Source organism: Anabrus simplex, chromosome 1 (assembly GCF_040414725.1).
Source record: "Anabrus simplex isolate iqAnaSimp1 chromosome 1, ASM4041472v1, whole genome shotgun sequence".
In the NCBI taxonomy this organism is placed as follows: domain Eukaryota; kingdom Metazoa; phylum Arthropoda; class Insecta; order Orthoptera; family Tettigoniidae; genus Anabrus; species Anabrus simplex.
The window spans coordinates 858,809,551-858,829,173 of NC_090265.1; the positions used below are offsets into that span (position 1 = coordinate 858,809,551).

At 40.7% G+C, this 19,623-nt stretch overlaps 1 protein-coding gene across 4 annotated transcripts in view; it reads right to left on the reverse strand.

Moving 5' to 3' along the window:
* Nucleotides 1–17,841, reverse strand: part of Elp5 (Elongator complex protein 5) — a 34,598-nt gene extending 16,757 nt beyond the window's left edge. For 2 of the 4 annotated variants that reach the window (XM_067136454.2, XM_067136456.2), the window contains exons 1-5: nt 17,510–17,841; nt 17,188–17,367; nt 7,310–7,477; nt 7,037–7,224; nt 4,210–4,394 (exon numbers count right to left, since the gene is read on the reverse strand). In XM_067136454.2, coding sequence (XP_066992555.1) covers nt 4,210–4,394; nt 7,037–7,224; nt 7,310–7,477; nt 17,188–17,367; nt 17,510–17,564 — 776 coding nt within the window. In that variant the 5' untranslated portion in view covers nt 17,565–17,841. The remainder of the gene's footprint in view (nt 1–4,209; nt 4,395–7,036; nt 7,225–7,309; nt 7,478–17,187; nt 17,368–17,509) is intronic. The other 2 variants (XM_067136455.2, XM_067136457.2) reach the window with 2 other exon arrangements.
* Nucleotides 17,842–19,623: the final 1,782 nt, after the last annotated feature.

Consider the following 19,623-nt stretch of genomic DNA (forward strand, 5'->3'; position numbering starts at 1 on the left):
ATAACGGACTCCCACTGCCATTTGACAGGCGAGGGACTCCTTGGAAACAACTTGGCGAACGAAATGGAATTTGAAGGGGAGCTATCAATATTAATGAGGCTTATGGAATAAAGTAGAACTGGCTGAATCAGCAAAGAGGATGCATGTGGATATGCTAGGAGTAAGTGATAAGGGGAGATAACGAGGAAGAGATAGGAGATTATAAAGTGTACTTGACGTGTGTTAGAAAGGGAAGGGCAGAGTCTGGGGTAGGGCTGTTTATCAAGAATACCATTGCATGCAACATAGTTTCTGTTAGGCACGTAAATGAGCGAATGATGTGGGTAGATTTGTTGGTTGGAGGAATTAGGACCAGAATTGTTTCCATGTATTCACTGTGTGAGGGTGCAGATGAAGTTGAAGTTGACAAGTTTTATGAAGCATTGAGTGACATCGTGGTCAGGGTCAACAGCAAGGATAGAATAGTGCTAATGGGCAATTTCAATGTGAGAGTTGGAAATAGAACTAAAGGATACAAAAGGGTGATTGGTAAATGTGGGGAAGATATGGAAGCTAATGGGAATGGAAAGCGTTTGCTGGACTTGTGTGCTAGTATGGGTTTAGCAGTTATGAATACATTCTTCAAGCATAAGACTATTCACAGCTACACATTGGAGGCTAGGGGTACCAAATACATAATAGATTATATCTTAACCGACTTCAAATTCAGGAAGTCTGTTAGGAATATAAGAGTTTTCCGGGGATTTTTCGATGATATAGACTACTGTCTGATCTGTAGTGAACTAAGTATCTCTAGGCCTAGGATAGAGAAAGTAAAATCTGTCTGCAAATGAATAAGGGTGGAAAATCTCCAGGACGAGGAAATTAGACAGAAGTGCATGGATATGATTAGTGAGAAGTTTCAAACAGTAGAGAGTAAGCAGGTTCAGCATATAGAAAGAGAATGGGTGGCATACAGGGATGCTGTAGTAGAAACAGCAAGGGAATGCCTAGCAACAACTGTGTGTAAAGATAGTAAAAATCTTGGTGGAATGATGAAGTGAGAGCAGCATGTAAACGTAAAAAGAAGGCTTACCAGAAATAGCTTCAAACAAGGGCCGTTGCAGACAGGGAATTGTATGTTGATGAAAGAAACAGAGCGAAACAAATAGTTGTTGAATCCAAAAAGAAGTCATGGGAAGATTTTGGTAACAACCTAGAAAGGCTAGGTCAAGCAGCAGGGAAACCTTTCTGGACGGTAATAAAGAATCTTAGGAAGGGAGGGAAAAAGGAAATGAACAGTGTTTTGAGTCATTGTCATAAAGCAGCAGGAATAGATGAAATTAGACCTGAAATGGTGAAGTATAGTGGGAAGGCTGGGATGAAATGGCTTCATAGAGTAGTAAAATTAGCATGGAGTGTTGGTAAGGTACCTTCAGATTGGGCAAAAGCAGTAATTGCACCTATCTATAAGCAAGGGAACAGGAAGGATTGCAACAACTATCGAGGTATCTCATTGATTAGTGTACCAGGCAAAGTATTCACTGGTATCTTGGAAGGGAGGGTGCGATCAGTCGTTGAGAGGAAGTTGGATGAAAACCTATGTGGTTTCAGACCACAGAGAGGCTGTCAGGATCAGATTTTCAGTATGCGCCAGGTAATTGAAAAATACTACAATAGGAATAGGCAGATGTGTTTATGTTTCATAGATCTAGAGTATAGAAAGGGTAAAACAATATACATACCTTGGAACCATAATAAATGAAGACTGGGATTGCTCACAAGAAGTCAAGGTACGCATTGGAAAAGCAAGAAGTGTGTTCCAGAAAATGAGTAATGTGTTTAAAAGCCACAATCTAACTTTAGGGACTAAAATCAGACTTCTGCACTGTTATGTATTTTCTGTTCTTTTATATGGTGTAGAGATATGGACCTTAAATAAAAACACAGAGAAGAAGCTGGAGGCTTTTGAAACATGGCTTTATAGGCGGATCCTGAGAATATCTTGGACCCAGAGAATTACAAACGTGGAAGTAATGAGAAGGATGAACACAACACCTCAGTTGATCAAGATAGTGAAATGCCGAAAGCTGCAGTATCTGGGACATATAATGCGCAACACAGATAGATACAACCTACTCCAAAAAATACTCCAGGGGAAAATCAACAGCAAAAGAGGTCCTGGAAGAAGAAGAATATCTTGGCTTGACAATCTTAGAGGCTGGTGCAATATGTCATCAGTTGAACTGTTCCGCTCTGCCACAAACAAGACGAAAATAGCCATCATGATCGCCAACATCCGAAACGGATAGGCACCGAAAGAAGAAGAAGAAGATCTAGAGAGAGCATATGACAGGGTACCGAGGGAAAAGATGTTCGCCATACTGGGGAACTATGGAATTAAAGGTAGATTATTAAAAGCAATCAAAGGCATTTATGTTGACAATTGGGCTTCAGTTAGAATTGATGGTAGAATGAGTTCTTGGTTCAGGGTACTTACAGGGGTTAGAAAAGGTTGTAATCTTTCACCTTTGTTGTTCGTAGTTTACATGGATCATCTGCTGAAAGGTATCAAATGGCAGGGAGGGATTCAATTAGGTGGAAATGTAGTAAGCAGTCTGGCCTATGCTGACGACTTGGTCTTAATGGCAGATTGTGCCGAAAGCCTGAAGTCTAATATCTTGGAACTTGAAAATAGGTGCAATGAGTATGGTATGAAAATTAGCCTTTCAAAGACTAAATTGATGTTAGTAGGTAAGAAATTCAACAGAATTGAATGTCAGATTGGTGATACAAAGCTAGAACAGGTCGATAATTTCAAGTATTTAGGTTGTGTGTTCTCCCAGGATGGTAATATAGTAAGTGAGATTGAATCAAGGTGTAGTAAAGCTAATGCAGTGAGCTCGCAGTTGCGATCAGTAGTATTCTGTAAGAAGGAAGTCAACTCCCAGACGAAACTATCTTTACATCAGTCTGTTTTCAGACCAACTTTGCTTTACGGAAGCGAAAGCTGGGTGGACTCGGGATATCTTATTCATAAGTTAGAAGTAACAGACATGAAAGTAGCAAGAATGATTGCTGGTACAAACAGGTGGGAACAATGGCAGGAGGGTACTTGGAATGAGGAGATAAAGGCTAATTTAGGAATGAATTCGATGGATGAAGCTGTACGCATAAACCGGCTTCGGTGGTGGGGTCATGTGAGGCGAATGGAGGAGGATAGGTTACCTAGGAGAATAATGGACTCTGCTATGTAGGGTAAGAGAAGTAGAGGTAGACCAAGACGACGATGGTTAGAGTCGGTTTCTAACGATTTAAATATAAGAGGTATAGAACTAAAGGAGGCCACAACACTAGTTGCAAATAGAGGCTTGTGGCGATGTTGAATAAATTCACAGAGGCTTGCAGACTGAACGCTGAAAGGCATAACAGTCTATAATGATAATGTATGTATGTATGTATGTATGAATGTTAATTACTGCATGCGAGTTGAGACCAGAGGCTACACGAAAATGGAGGTTCAGTTAAATTTGCTCTTCGATATGATGAAGAAAATGGAGAAGAAGATTGGAAGAAGGCCACCAGAGGATGATAGAAAGCATGAATGAAGGCCAGCAGAGGTTGATAAATAAGTTGGAAGAAGGTTATAGGAAGATGGAAGAAAGCCAGGAGAGGATGATAAAGGAGATAAAAGACAGTCAGAAGAAGATGGAAGATGATGACCAGCAGAAGACAAGGAGTCATTAATTTTATTCAATAACCTGCTAATCACCCATACTAATACCTGAAAGTACGTAAATCACAAAAATACTTCTTGACACACTCATGGTAGTTTATACCGGCTACTCTGCCTGCACAATTTTGTGTCTTAGAAGTGGGCATCTATCGGCAAGTAGTTGTGTTATATGAGAAACAGTTTCATGACCAGTGCAGCCCTCTATTTCCACCTTTCTGTAATGATGTGAGTTAGGAATAGAACACATGATCTGCACAGAAGAGAATCTCTTTTACAAATGAGGAATTCAGGTTTGAGCCCAAGGTGTGGTCGTATTTTAAAACTGTTCACCTAGGATTATGACAGCTCTGAAGCTGTTACTAAGATTCTAAAACACTTTATAATTCGGATATCTCAGTTGATATGATATCATAAATGGAAGTCTTAGTTAAAAAAAAAAAAAAAAAAAAAAAAAAAAAAAATTAAAAAAACACAGATCCCTCAGAATGACTCACTTGAGGTAAGGTAGAACAAGTTGGCTGCGTGCTCTTATCTCCTCCTCATGCAGCCCAAGCTTGAAAGTTGTCAGTTCATCCATACTGTTAACTGAATCTACTACAGCAGGCACAGGTATATCAGGTAAGTGTTGTACATCAGAGCTCGTTACATGTCCTTCTCCATCAAAGTAGAACTGCTCTATCTAAAATGAATCTGACAATATACTCAATACATTCTGGACTGAAAAAGATACTTTTCAAGGAAACTAACAGATGACTAGCATACCCCTTTCCACACAGATATTTTCTTTGAAATTTGAATTTTTTTCTTAATTCAATGTACGTAATTTTGAACCTAGATTTCAGGAAAAATAATTTTAAAATATTTTCTTCGCCGTTCGTGGAAAACAAGCTGCACGATCATGCTAGTTAGGGTTTATTTGAGCACATTTCTTTGCTGAATGACACATGTTGAGAATATGAAATTCTGTAAATGGATGATTTTTATTTACAGTGAATCAAATATATGAAGTAAAATAGGTTATAAAACATCAATATAGGACTTACATAAACAGAATATTCTTTGAAAAGTAGTCTTCGGTTCGATGCCGGTTGGGGACTCTGTGATTGACGTGTAGGTAAATGATTACAGATGATAATCAATAGAATCATTATCTCCTGTGTGTTCTTCCTCTTCATCAATATCGCCACCGTGATGAGAATCATCAGAATCATTGCCTACGTGTGAAGATATAGGTTCAGGTACCCACTCAGCATCATCACCATCTTCACTGAGTAAGTCCTTACAATCAGATGCATAGGTTAACCTCGCTATTTCTTCATCTGATATCTCTAAAATTCATATAAATACATGTATTTTGTATTCCCATAAGTATACTAATGCTTAATTAGAGAAATCTTCCCAGATTACTAATGATCACTTTTGAGGTTAGAAACACATCATTACCTCAAATTAAACCCTAACCCACAACATCGTGCTAGTTACAGATTGACAGTTTATTATAACCACTAGGTTCAAAAAATAGCATTGTTAAGGATATGTATACCTTCTATGATGATTCTAGGATGTTTTAAAAAGATTCACAATGAAATCAATACGTAAAAGACAATAACAAAGGGACAATTTAACTTGAGGCCGCATGGTATGTTTTGTTTACAAAAGTTTAAACACATATGCTGCCTCCTTTTGCCCAACTATTGAAATAAAAACAGCTGCAATACGAAGCGCGGAACCGCACGGTCATTCCAGCCCGGTGTGACGCACGGAAACAGGCTAGTTTTCTTTTAATAAAATAAAAACCCAACCCGCACGATCGTGTGGCTCAGGGTGGAAAGGGATAAAAGAGTATTTCTGCAATACAAAATAGTTCCTGCATGTCATACACACTACCTGATCAAAAGTATCCGGACACCCCTCTGTAGACGTAAACTAGAACCTACATGTCACTACGACAGCCACTACTGCTATCAAGGTGGCTTGATGTTGTTCAGTGCTACGAGATACCTTCAGAATGGGTGGAGCAACAGGGATTCTTGACTTCAAACATGGAATGATTTGTTATTACATCAGTAACCAGTCATGGCCATTTCTGCCCTTCTTGAGGTGCCCTAGTCGATCGTCAGGAATGTGGTTGTGAAACAGGAAGCCACAACCACAATAAAACTATGGCCAGTTAGGCCACTTGTGCCGAATATCATGAACCATCGACCACTGAAGAAAGAGGTGTGGGATAATCGCCTGGGATTTCTTTTTTTTTTTTACAATTTGTTTTGCATTGCACTGACACAAATAGGTCTTACAGTGACGATGGGACAGGAAAGGGCGAAGAGTGGGAAAGAATCAACCGTGGCCTCGATTAAGGTACAGCTCCAGCATTTGCCTGATGTGAAAGTGGAAAACCACGGAAAACCATCTTCAGGGCTACTGACAGTGGAGTTCAAACCCACTATCTTCTGAATGCAAGCTGACAGCTACATGACCCAAACTGCGCAGCCACTTGCTTGGTCCTGGGAATTCTGTAGAGCTACCAATTGTGTAGCTAACACCATGAGTGTGCAGGGAGTTATGAGGACTGGGGTTCAAGGTGCACGCACAAAAATGTATTTTTCCCCAGTGAATGCTAAGCACAGTGTTCGGTGGTGTAAAGAGCGCGAACATTGGTCTGTGTGGAGATGTGTGATTTTGACCAGTGAATCATGCTATACCCTGCAGTAGTCAGATAGGTTTGGGTGTAGTGAATGCCAGGCAATCAACACATGCCAGCCTGTGCAGTGTCCACAATGAAAGGCGGGGATATAGTGTAGGAGTGCTTTTCACGGGATGGACTTGGTCCTTTTGTAATACTACACAGCACCCTAAAGGCAGAAGGAAATAACGACATTTTGACCAGCTGCAACTTGTCTACAGTAGAGGACCAGTTTAGATGTGATCATTGTGTGTTTCAACATTATAATGCTACTTGCCTTCTGGAAATTGACTCAATCCTATAAAATACCTATACAATGAACTAGAATGGTAACTTCGCTCCAGGCCCCAACAACCCACATCACTAATTACACTTACTACAAGACTGGGGGAAGAATGGTCTCCCCTTCTACCGTGATGATATGACATTTCGTAGGTACTCTCACACCCTATATATCCCCTAATGGACAGTATAACCAAGGACCACTTAGAAGACAAGTTCAGTTTTGATCAGATAGTGTGTAGGTACATATCAACTTGTTCACTTTGTGCTAAAGCGTAGTGTACTGCTAGGGTAGCTGAAATGTTACTTCATTCCATTAAAGAAATATCATGAAAGAAGTATCAATCAAAGCATACCTTTCTAATAACTTTTCCTCCTGGCTTTTTATGGGTAATTCTTACAACTGGGTATCCAAGACTGCCTCTCAGAGGGGGTTCAACCTGTATGTATGTTGAAGCTAAGTGCTGAAGTCGTAAAACACTGGATTCCCTCTCAGGCAAGAAATCTTCATGAACCAAACATATAAGCTGCTTTAGATTAACTCCTATAAAAGTAATAATAAAAATTACCACTGTCAATAACATTAATAAGAATACACTCCAATGGCAAGAACTTTATTAGTAACTGACCTGGAAAGAGAGGTCTAGAAACCAATGTATGCAAATCTCTGTAACACTGAGCAAATCCATAACTAAAGAGGAGGGGAGAGAGTGAATCAATGGCCACAATAATGTCTCCATCATTTCTTCCCACTACTCTCTTTACAGTCTCCAACAAACTGCAATCTTCATTACCACCTACGAAAAAGAATTTTAAAAAATAGCATGGTTAAAAGAAAGGAAGTATAATAATTTCTTCATACTTAGTGCAAAATTATACTTATTCTGTAAGTATCAAACTTGAAGACTCAGCCACTTACAATATTACGTGGTGTACTAAGACCACATCTGTGAACAGCAATCTGCCAACAGTTGATAACATGAAAGCAGATACATAAAGACAGGAGCATGAAAAGGAACACATAATAGGGTGAAGAAGGAGCAATGGAAAAATTAGACAAGGACAATCTTTACATCTTCATACGCTGCTGTTTTCAAATTAGAGGGCTATCTCCAGTCAATCCCAAATTTTATACATCTATGTATTCTCAAACAACGACAAGCTTATTTCTGCTTACCAGCTTCATCAGGAGGGAGGCATCAACATCAACTGAGGAGCCATTTTAATAGATCTTCAGTCCTGAGGTAGGAAATGTGAGATAATAAGAAAGCTGGATAAAGACAGGAAAAGGGAAGAGACAAAATATATGAAGATAAATACAGATGGTAAAAGTCTAGGAACATACATCAACTAAATTTACTCTTCTGAATATCAAAAGAGTATGGAAGATTAGTGGTGGTGGTGGTGGCGGAGATTATTGCTTTAAGAGGAAGTACAACTAGGCAACCATCCTCTATATAACACTAATCAGAGAGAAAAAATGGAAGGGATCCGACAATTTGAAAAATGAAGATATCGGCCAAACAAAGACAAGAGCACGAAAGGCATGAAAATGAAAGACTCTCTAGGCCTCGAATGCTTTAATACCAATATAATGGTCCGTTATTGGACATTATAAATTTTCCAGCTAACTCATTCTTGGCTGCCTGCGTTTCGCCCTTGTGTGCTAAGTTAGGCTCGTCAGTTGGGACTTAGCACACCACCCAAGACGCAAGGCTAGTGCATACCGTGGAGGCCACTGCATAGGCTACTTGAAGCCACCAGCAGTGCCAATGCACTATGAGAGCTAAGTCTCAATTTTAATACCGTCGGGGTCAGAAAAGAGCTGATCAAGGGAGGCCGGACAGGTTGGATGAAAGTGAGGAGCCTGGGACAAGTAAGTGGAAGCAATGCCAGGACTCAGCTAAGGGCCCTGTGGTCACCAACCCATGCTCCCAAATTGAGAGCACCTGGGGTCCCTTTTAGTTCCCTCTTACGACAGGCAAGGAATACCGCCCCCATCCACCATCAGAGGTCTTTAAACATACCTACAATCACAACAATGATTGCCAAGATTTTTGCCTGCCCTTAAAAACTGGGCTAACTTGGACGGGATTGAACTTGTAAACTTCGGATCATGACTCAGATACTGAGCCAGGTAAACAATTAGCAATTATTGCCCAACTGACTTCAGCAAGTAATATTATTACTGAAAACGTACATGCCTATCCAATACTGTACTCTAAAATATTTAAAAATACTAATCAAAAGTGAACCACAAAAAATATATTAATTATTGCATTTAATTAAAAACAAAGGTTTTCAACCTGATGGACAGAATCATTAAAGAATCTTATCGGACAAGAGCACCCAATCGCCCTAATAATACAGAACATCCCAGCAGTCAACTATGTCACCATCAACGATAACTTTAATTCAGAAGAGATAGCCCAATGGAATGGAGTCCTCCAAAATGACCCCTTAAACCCCTTTCTGTTTAATACAGCTACATAGGCAATAGTAAATGGTGTAAAAAAAAAAAAAGACAATAAATATATAACAGTCTATTCTATGCGAATGGCATTGTTATTGCTTTGGAAATGTACGGAAAGGACTGGACAATCTTACCCATAAATGTAGTTGCGAACTGTGCGATCAACAATGTGGAAAATATCACATCTACTGGTACATGAAAAGGACAAGAATAGCTTACAGCAAAGAAATACAGTGTGCAGTGTTCTCCCCAGAAATTTTAGTCAGCCGGGTGGCAGGAATGAGTAGCCGGGCGGGGAATACTACATAAAAAGTGAATATGGTAAAATATGAATTTATTCCCTTCAGAGCATTAACAACAATATCAGACTGACATTAACTGCAAAACTGAACTATTTTAGTGTTGACATGATATGGGCTTTTGGGTTTAGAACAGTCAAGATTATCTTCTGAAGACACGGAGCAAAGTTCTCTGCGAAACGTAAAGATTTTCACCTTGTTTTCTTGACATGGCATAAACCCATAAGGCCATATCATGTCTACAAGTACGGGCCGTGAAAGCATCAGTGTTAATACGAGGGTCGAGTCATAAGTCATGGCAACTATTTTTTTTTCTCGCGAACAGGAGACAACACAGAAAATCTAAGATATGCATTTGGAAATACAGGGCATGTACTTATGCATAGTGACTGAATACAAATTCTGACTTCAGGAGATTCTCGCAGGAAAGTGACAGAACACAGGCCATTGGTAAACATTGTTTTATTACGGTACAGACAGGAAATACACAAGACTACATACAAAGGACAGGTCTCCACTGGTTATAGACCTTCAAAATAATCACCCAAGGCTTCCACTGTGCGGTGCCAGCGGTGGGGCAGGCGCTGAATACCATTAGCTGCATGTGTATCGCTAACGTGTGACACCTCTCTCCGAAATGCTGTTACGATGTCCTCTTTGTTAGCAAACCGTTGTCCACATAATGGCTTCTTGACTTCGGGGATTAGATCATAGTCACATGGGCTCAGATCAGGCGAATAAGGCGAGTGTGGAAGAACCTCCCATCCCCACCGTTGTAAGCGACGATCGTTGCTCCTGCTTGTTTACTTCTATCTTGTGATGCTCTCACTCACACACTGAACTTGGGGGCATGCTTAGACCCACACTGCTGTTTACATACACCATCTTGTGGCATCATACGCAAGTACATACTGTACGTTTCCAAATGCATATCTTAGATTTTCCGTGTTGTCTCCTGTTCGTGAGAAAAAAATTAGTTGCCATGACTTATGACTCAACCTACGTATTTTAGTGTTATTATCACGAACAAGACATTGCAGAGTATTTTGAACTTCTAGTGTTACACTGCTTGTTCATAATCATGTAACACCAGGGCTTACCACTCGATGTTGTGGAGTGCCCTATGGGTTTGACATCATATGGAATCAAGTGATTACATGCGATTCCACGTTAATCCAGACACCGGTTCGCACACAACTCTACATGATAGACAAGCTAAACATTTAAACTCCGATGTAATCGATGCCAATATGCTGATAATGATCATTTTAATAATCAGTTTTACAGTAGGCCTAGTTACATTTTAACTTGGAGTACCCAATGACTCAAATATGTATTAATATTATGTAACTGGCATACATCTAGGTTATGTTAGCCAGACGGTCTGTAAAAACGGCAGGGCATTGCGCCCATTAAAAAGATTCTAGGGAGAACACTAGTGTGTGTTTGCATTATAGTATATATTGTATCATTTTGCTCACAGAAGTGAGTTAAACACTAAGAAGTAATAAGCATGTAGGATTTTTGAGTGAAATAGTGCAATATATTCTGTAATGTAGTTTGTCAAGCAGATCATGGCAAAGGCCTTGTACTAAATGCCAAGACATCATTCATCATTATTATTATTATTATTATTATTATTATTATTATTATTATTATTCTGTCACCCTTGCCCAGGGAGCTCCTGGGTAGGGCAGATGATCACTGAACTTCATTTTGTCCTCTCCTTCCACCACTCTTCTTTGTACCGTATACGACTTCTACCTCTACTTGTAGTTTTCCAATATCCTTAATCTGATCCCCCCACCTCTTTATTATTATTATTAATTTAGCAAATCACATCTTTACATATTTATCTAAGATTGCTTAGTAAATTAGGGTAAAGACAGAATTCAGGATAAAGAAGAGAACATACGGTTTCAATTGCCTAAAACTATAGTTGCTTATTATACTAAATCCAACCAAGTAGCATGTATTTTATTATCCATATATGAAACCAGATATTACTGAATGTTATAATTAAAGCACATCAGGTGTGGACACTATCGAACATGTGAAGGGGGAGATTATGTATACCAAATTTGGTATGAAGATATGCTTTTGTTACTTTCAGTCATAATATCAACAGTAAAAAAATCTCTCATTGTTTTTCCGTAAGTTATGCACAAAAAAACAACAGTTAAACGAAAGGATGGTCATCTCAAGACTACCAAAGCAATTACTTATATTTTAGTAAGAACCCCTAAAGTCAACCAGCTCAACACTAAGGTGGCCAACAGCTGAGAAAGAAGAGAAGAGTAAACCAACTGCACATTACTCTGGTCATAGTAAAAGTCCATTTTGTAGGTAAAACAGTGTTAGAGTAGCGAATGCACATATCAGTGATGTTAGAAAAGATGTGAAAAAGGGCAATAAAACCCACTTGTTTTGGTAGAAATGCACACCTGTACATTTTCTTTACACACAAAGAACAACAGCTTTCTTATTTCCAAATACCGAGTAAATTGGCCGTGGAGTTAGGGTTGTGTAGCAGTGAACTTGTATTCGGGAAATGGTGGGTTCAAATCCCACCATCAGCAGCCCTGAAAATGGTTTTCCGTGGTTTCCCACTTTCACACCAGGCAATTGCTGGGATTGTACCTTAATTAAGGCCACGGCCACTACCTTCACAATCCTAGCCCTATCCTTGCATCGCCAAAACTCTCTGATGTATTAGTGCGACATTAAATCATTAGGAAAAAAAATCATTGAAGTCAAACTCGGTGTGGAGGTTTGTGTGCTTCAGTGATCCTGAGGGCTGTTTCAGCTTAAGGTCTCCCGTGCTAAATTTGGCCTCGTAGTAGAGCCAGGTTATTAAGGTGACCCCAAGATGCCTCCATGCTATTTCTACTTCATTCCTATTTCTTCCTTTCTTCCCTGTCCAACCAGTGGCATATACTGAGGGCTACCAAGGCTATTGGTGAAGCCCAAACCTCAAATGATAACGATTGAAATCTAAAGCACATTATAATGTAAGCATCTGGCTCATTGTTCCATTTACAAAACTTGAATGCAATGAGTTGAAACGTCGCAAGTATTTCTGAGAGCAAGGCATCGGAGACTGATCTTGCAGCCCAGACACTGCATCCCTCTCCCCTCGTGCAGCTTGCTGCTGAATGCCTAATAGGTGCGGGGACCGGGGGAATAGATGTGCTACGCTTCGCTTCATCAGATCACCACTGCTAACAAAGGAGAGATAGCTCAAAGACTCTACGTTCACCGAAAGTTTCTGAATGGACACCTGTGTTTCTCATTGTGTATAATTCCTCACCTCATACTTCTAACTTAATTATACAGATAACAGAGAGCTGGTATTTTACTCCCTTTTGCTTCTAGGCCTACTTATAGAAAGACACTGGAAGGCTGCTGTTATAGGAATAATATATGTAGTTTTCTGTTTATAGGCAGATCTGCTAAAATGAAATGCAATCTTTCACGTTTAGTGTTTTCTTTGGTTGGTTGGAATTGAACCCGTGATCATGGGTCGGACACCACCATTGATCTACCGAGGAAACTAATAACCAGTGAACGATGGGTATGACCGCTGGTAATGTTGTAAAATTCAAAATTTTAATTTAATAATAATAATGATGATGTTACCATTGATGCTTTCACGGCCCGTACTTATAGACATGATATAGGCTTTTTGGGCTTATGCCATGTTAAGAAAATAAGATGAAATTCTTTATGTTTTGCATAGAACTCGGCATCTTCAGAAGAAAATCTTGACAGTTCACGAGGAAGACTTCTCCAAGAATGGAAGTTTGAATTTAGACGTTAGTAATAGAAATGTAAGTGGTATGTTCATTCATCACTATATGGCTCACCATACGCGGTACAGCGCTAGCATCTGAAACGGAAGCTGACGGCACCATCAGAATCAGTCTGAGAGGGGGTCACATAACATCCCTCTGTGGGTGCGGGCGGTAGAATAACACCCACAGTATCCCCTGCCTGTTGTAAGAGGCGACTAAAAGGGGCCCAAGGGGCTCTGAACTTCGGAGTGTGGGTTGGCGACCACAGGGCCCTTAACTGAGTCCTGGCATTGCTTCCACTTACTTGTGCCAGGCTCCTCACTTTCATCTGTCCTATCCGACCTCCCTTCGTTAACTCTTGTTCTTTTCCGACCCCGACGGTATTACGTATGGAGGCCTAGGGTGTCTTTCATTTTCACGCCCTTCGTGGCCCTTGTCTTCCTTTGGCCGATACCTTCATTTTTTTAAGTGTCAGATCCCTTCCATGTTTCCCTCTGATTAGTGTTATATAGAGGATGATGGTTGCCTAGTTGTACTTCCTCTTAAAACAAAAATCACCACCACTACCACCGGTCACATTACACGTGTACACAAGTCTGGAATGAAACATCTGGTGATGAGGAACATACGAATTTGGAAAACACCGAAACAAAACAATAGTAAAGGAACAAGGAAGGCAACTACCTACGTAAATCCTTAATGGCTAGCAACCACGTATTAATTGATAGCCAGTGTCCCTGTTGAAATTGTTAGGATTTCTACGTATTTCCACAGCTTCCCGTATAATCCTGGACCTGTAGTGTCTAATGTGGGTAAGAGCTCGAGCATCATGGAACACGACATCATGACCCGACGATAGGGCGTGCTCATCTATTTCTGAATTGTCTGGCTGGTTGAAACGTTGTTTGTGTTCCTTGATACGAGTACCAATGGACCGGCATGTTTGGCCAATGTATACCTTACCCAAAGTCCAGGGAATTTTGTATACCCCAGGATGTAAAAGTCCTTGTCCTTGGTTTTACCTAGACTGAGCAATTTTAGTGATGGTGCCATACACAGTTTTTATATTGTGTTTGCGGAGGAACTTGGCAGTTCGATCTGTGGTGTTGTGAATGTAAGGCAGGTAGGCAGTTCCCTTCACTTCATTCTGTGAGCTTTGCTCGGTCATCCCTCCAGGATGCAGGGGTCTATGAATCTGCATATTGCTGTAACCATTACCCTTGAACGTGACTTTGAGTGTGTCCATCTCTTTCTGGATGGCTCACAAATTCGTATAGCCCTCTTGGTGAGTGTTGTTAGAATGCCATATTTTTGTGCTGGATGGTGGTGAGAATCTGCACAAAGATAGGGATTTGTGTGGATAAGCTTACGATAGACGGTATGTAATAAGAATCCGTCTGGTTTCTTTCTTATTAGAACATCAAAGAAAGGAAGGCATCTGTCCGACTCCATCTCCATAGTTTAATTGAAGAATATTGCTGATTTAGGTGGTTTAGAAATAGATGAAAATTCTCAGGACCTTCTGTCCAGACCACAAATGTATCATCAACCAAGTCATAGGTTTGACGGGTGCTGAAACTATATCCTCTGCCTCAAAATGCTCCATAAAGAAATTAGCCAAAATGGGCAAAAGTGGACTTTCCATAGCCAACCTGTCCGTCTGTTTGTAAACTTTCCCACCCCACAAGAAATAGTTGGAAGTCATGCAGTGGTAAATAGCTTAGTAATGTCCTCAGGAAACAGATGTTCAATGAGAGACATGACCGAGTCAATCGGCACTTTGCACTTTAGTGAAAAAGAACTCCACATCGAAAGTCACTAAACGTGCATTAGGTTGAAGGGTTATGGTTGACGACTTGTTGACGAAATACAGAGTGTCCCTAACGTATGATTCAGTATGGCCTATGTGCGGCTGAAGCATTTTGCTTAGGTATTTAGTCAGAGCATACATATGAGAACCTATCGCACTAACAATAGGTCTGAGGGGACCGTCTTCTTTATGGATCTTTGGAAGTCCATATAATCTAGGTGGCAATGAGTCCCCTGGGGACAGATGTTTAGCCTCCTCTTTTGGAACTGAGGATTGCCTTAAGAGCTTCACAGTGGTAGGGTCGCATGAGCTCAGTCTGTAAACAGGCTCTGACAATATAGCCCGGATCTTATTCTTATACTTACCAGTGTCCATAACCTCCGTCACAATACCCTTATCAGCTGAGAGAATGGTCAGTTCAGAATCATCTCCAAGTTCCTTCAGAGCTCTCCTCTCATCTCTTATTAAATTGGGCGTGCGTACAACAGCAGACCTTACGAGTCTCACGTATTTCTGTCTTAACTCCTCAGCCTCATCCAAAGGAAGTTTGTGGATGCCTGCCTCAATGGAAGTAATTAACTCCTCAATGGGAATTTTAGAGGGAGCGACAGCAAAATTAAGACACCTAGCTAGAACTGCCGTTTGGTTCTCGTCCCAGGATTTCTTGGAAAGACTGACAACAGTTTTATTAGCATCTGGGTTTGTGCAAGAGACTGCCTGTTTCTGAGCCAATCGGAGGAACTTAGATTTCTGTCTGAATGACACCTGGTAGCAGTAATGCGATCGAAAGACAACCACAATTTCTGCAAGAGAATGTTGCTTAACAGCAGGTGTAAGTGTAAGTGAAACAACCCTCGGGAGACCGAGTTCAGTTCCTTACGAGTGTAATGCACTCTCTCAATCACAAGAGCCTTGCTAGCGCGCTGATATAATCTCCTGGCCTTAGAAGGCTTCAAAATTCAGCAAATTAAGGAGAAAGAAATCTATTCTTAAAAGATTAAGCTCTTTAAGTCTTAAGGCTTTTTCAATCGAGAAATTACCAGCGTTTCGCCCCAGTATAGCAGTGGGCTTATCAGTTGGAATGCTACACCCTTCCAAGACGCTGGCGCTAGTGCGCCGTTGAGACACCACTGCAAGCCTCCTATGTAGGACAATGAAGTGACGGTGCATTAGGGGAAGCATGTGCGTCCACTTGTATAAATGCCTGCCTTTGGCCTATTTAAAAAAATAAGGTTCCTAGAAGGAAACCAAGTAGCCTATGCAGTGGACAGTTCCTAGGGTCGGTAGGTGCAGAGTGGGTCTCGGGCCTTAAGTGGCCACAGCTGGTCCGTGGTCCAACAGCTCTGCACACTGTCGTGACGGGTTTTTATGACCGGATGCCCTTCCTGACGTCAACCTCATCAGAGGAGTTCATGAAATGAAATGAATTACGTGAGATATATGATAGTAGGGTGAGGGTGAAACCCGGTGCCAGCACATAGCCTACTCCTGTCGAATAGCACCAAGGGGTCTGCTCAAGGCTTAACTTAATGTCCCCATCCGACGGACAGATCACCATCAACAGCGTCATATGCCCTTACTCCATATGAGCACTGTGCAGAGGTTTGGAATTTAATCCAGGCTTTTGGCATGTAATCTAGTGATTAGAAATTGTATACCACCACCTCCCCTACCCTGCCCTGCTGGCCAACATTCTGATGGTGAAAATTTTTTCGACCAACGGGACTCGAACCGGCTAACCTCGGTGTCAGATCGTTTAGACTTCAGTGCCTTAACGATCATGGCCACCAGGCGGGCAGATGTATGTTTACCTGTATTTTATATAAATTTTCGGGAACTTGAAAGCCGATAGGACATTGGGGGGGGGGGGGGGGGGTGAGAGAGAGAGACACAGACAGGGGTTGATGGACGAATGCACACGAACTCAATTAGCACTTCCCGAATGCATTACGAATTTAGATTTGTTTATTACATTTAGGCTACTGCAATGGACTGGACGTCATAGTGCAGAACCACCAACATAATTCAGCATGAACCACCCCCACTGATAAGCAATAAACCTCCTGTTTGCGAATAACTCAACACAGACGAGAAGGATTTAATTTGAATCGTTAGTTCCTATGTTTCGTACCATTGATCCAACCTCTAGGGTCTGAGAAACAGTCATGAAGTAGAAGGTCAGAACTTTCACAGTTAAGTATAGTCTCGATGGGGTTTTCAAAATACAGTACATGAATGACATGTTTTCCACTTATGCTCATCTGCTGAATGAATGCCTTCCATAAATTACTTCCGCTGTAACTGAGAGAATCTGAAAAGAAGTAAACAAAACATTTGATATTTGTTGTTTAAAGGGGCCCAACAGCTAGGTCATCAGCCCCATAAACAAAACATTTGATGCGAGAGGTAAACGTAAACAGAAATAAAACTGAGCTGATATAGATCACGAATACCTTCTATTATAACGGCGTTGCTTTGATGAATTCCACTGACAAGATATTTCAACATTATGTCTTTTTTATGAATATAAAATAAATACTTCTCAGGTTTTGAAAGCTATCATTCTACACCACCGAAATTTGTACTAATTGACGGGTTTTGTCAACATATAACACTTAATAATTACAGAATGTGTATGATTATAGAGAGGAATACGCTATCAGCATATTTTAAACCATGTTTTAAACTGACATTTCACTTCTTGGAGGCTAATCTGTGTTGTGTTGTCAGATACATCAAAGATACATAACCTCGTGGTCCTGCTGTTCTGTTCTGTTGTCCCAAGACCCACGAGGGACGCAAAGCCTCGATCGATATGTATCGGTGTGGTTGTTGAAGCGAGGTCTCGGTCAGGACGAATAGAAGTCTCGGTCAAGACCTACTACAATATATCAGACCGTAAAATCAAAACCAAGATGGTGGACGTCGTGGGCGCAGTAGCTGCCGACTGATGAAGGTTAGGGTGGAACGCAATAACTTCATTTCAACGATAAACCAACTCACAGTTTTCGGAAATGCCAGAATATAGTCCCGCAGGAATTCTTTTAGCTGTCAGTAAATCTACCGACATGAGGCTGACGTATTTTAATACCTTCAGGTACCACCGAACCGAGCCGGGATCAAACCCGCTAAGTTGGTGTCAGAAGGACAGAGCTTCAACCGTCTGAGCCACTCGAAATTACGCAAACGAAAAGATCAGGTACATATTTTGCGAACGGTGGTAATTTAACACGATAAATGGAACATCATAGGGAAAATCAGAGTTGCACCTATGAATACGCTTCGCCAATAACTACTCATCACGTATAATCAACTACAATCACACATATTCTGCTAGAACAGATGGACAACCCCACAGCAAAAGAGAACAACAATCTGATTATTTAGAAATTCCAATTGCTCAAATAATTTTTCTGTTAGATTTCACTTCGCTGGATAGATATTCCTCAATTTCTTCACTCTCATAAGAACTATGAAACATAACGTGTTGTCTTAGTTTCGAATTGGTGGACAATGTCTAATGTTCAGCACTCAATGAAAGGGAAGTATACCCGAAATGGTTATGCCAACCTAACGAACGGCCCTGGTGATGATAAGCCTTCCTTAATGGAAAATCTTAAAACATACCGGTATGTTGACGTTTGCTACAGCAGAACTTCTAACAATGATGGTAAACTTTGTAATGAAACCTTCAGACACTAGAGATATAATAGGATTTTCCCCGTTGAAGAACACGAGTATAAAAACTCTATTGACTCTAAGCAATGGTGTCTTTAACCTACATGGACGAGCTTCAGTTTGGTGTAGATTGCTTGATAACAGATATCCACAGCATGAATCGGAAGGTACTGGTACAATAAAACCCCTGTGTTACAAATGAAGCTAATCCCTGAAAGTCACCTTTTCTTCTGTCTAACTACAGATTGCTCCATCTGTCACACTATAAGTTTTGTTATACTCCAAGATCCAGCCACCGAGCTCGATAGCTGCAGTCGCTTAAGTGCGGCCAGTATCCAGTATTCGAGAGGTAGTGGGCTCGAATCCCACGGTCAGCAGCCCTGAATATAGTTTTCCATGGTTTCCCATTTTCACACCAGGAAAATTCTGGGGCTGTACCTCAGTGCGACGTAAATCAACTTGTAAAAATGAAAAATCCAGCCAAATGTTTCCGCAGGCAAACACATATTCTTGCAAAATACAATTGCATCTAAATCACGCGACACTTTGAAGCACATAGACACTGACGGAACATCACCATATCAGTTATCATCTATCTGAATGAATTGTTTTTTCGAGGAATGCGAATAGGTCCACCATTTAGAATTAGAAGAAAAAGTGTTCCGTAACCTTAGCCTTACTCTCAGATGATATTTGCACACTACTGGTTTGTACAAATATTCACGACGTATGTTCATAATCCACTTCTAAAGAATAGTTGTATGAGAGGCATTGTTCGATTTAAATCCCGTTCACAACACGATCAAAACATACACATTCTCTCATGACTGCGCACAATTAGAGATCCTATGAGACCACTGATCCCATATGAAGACACTCACCCACTTAT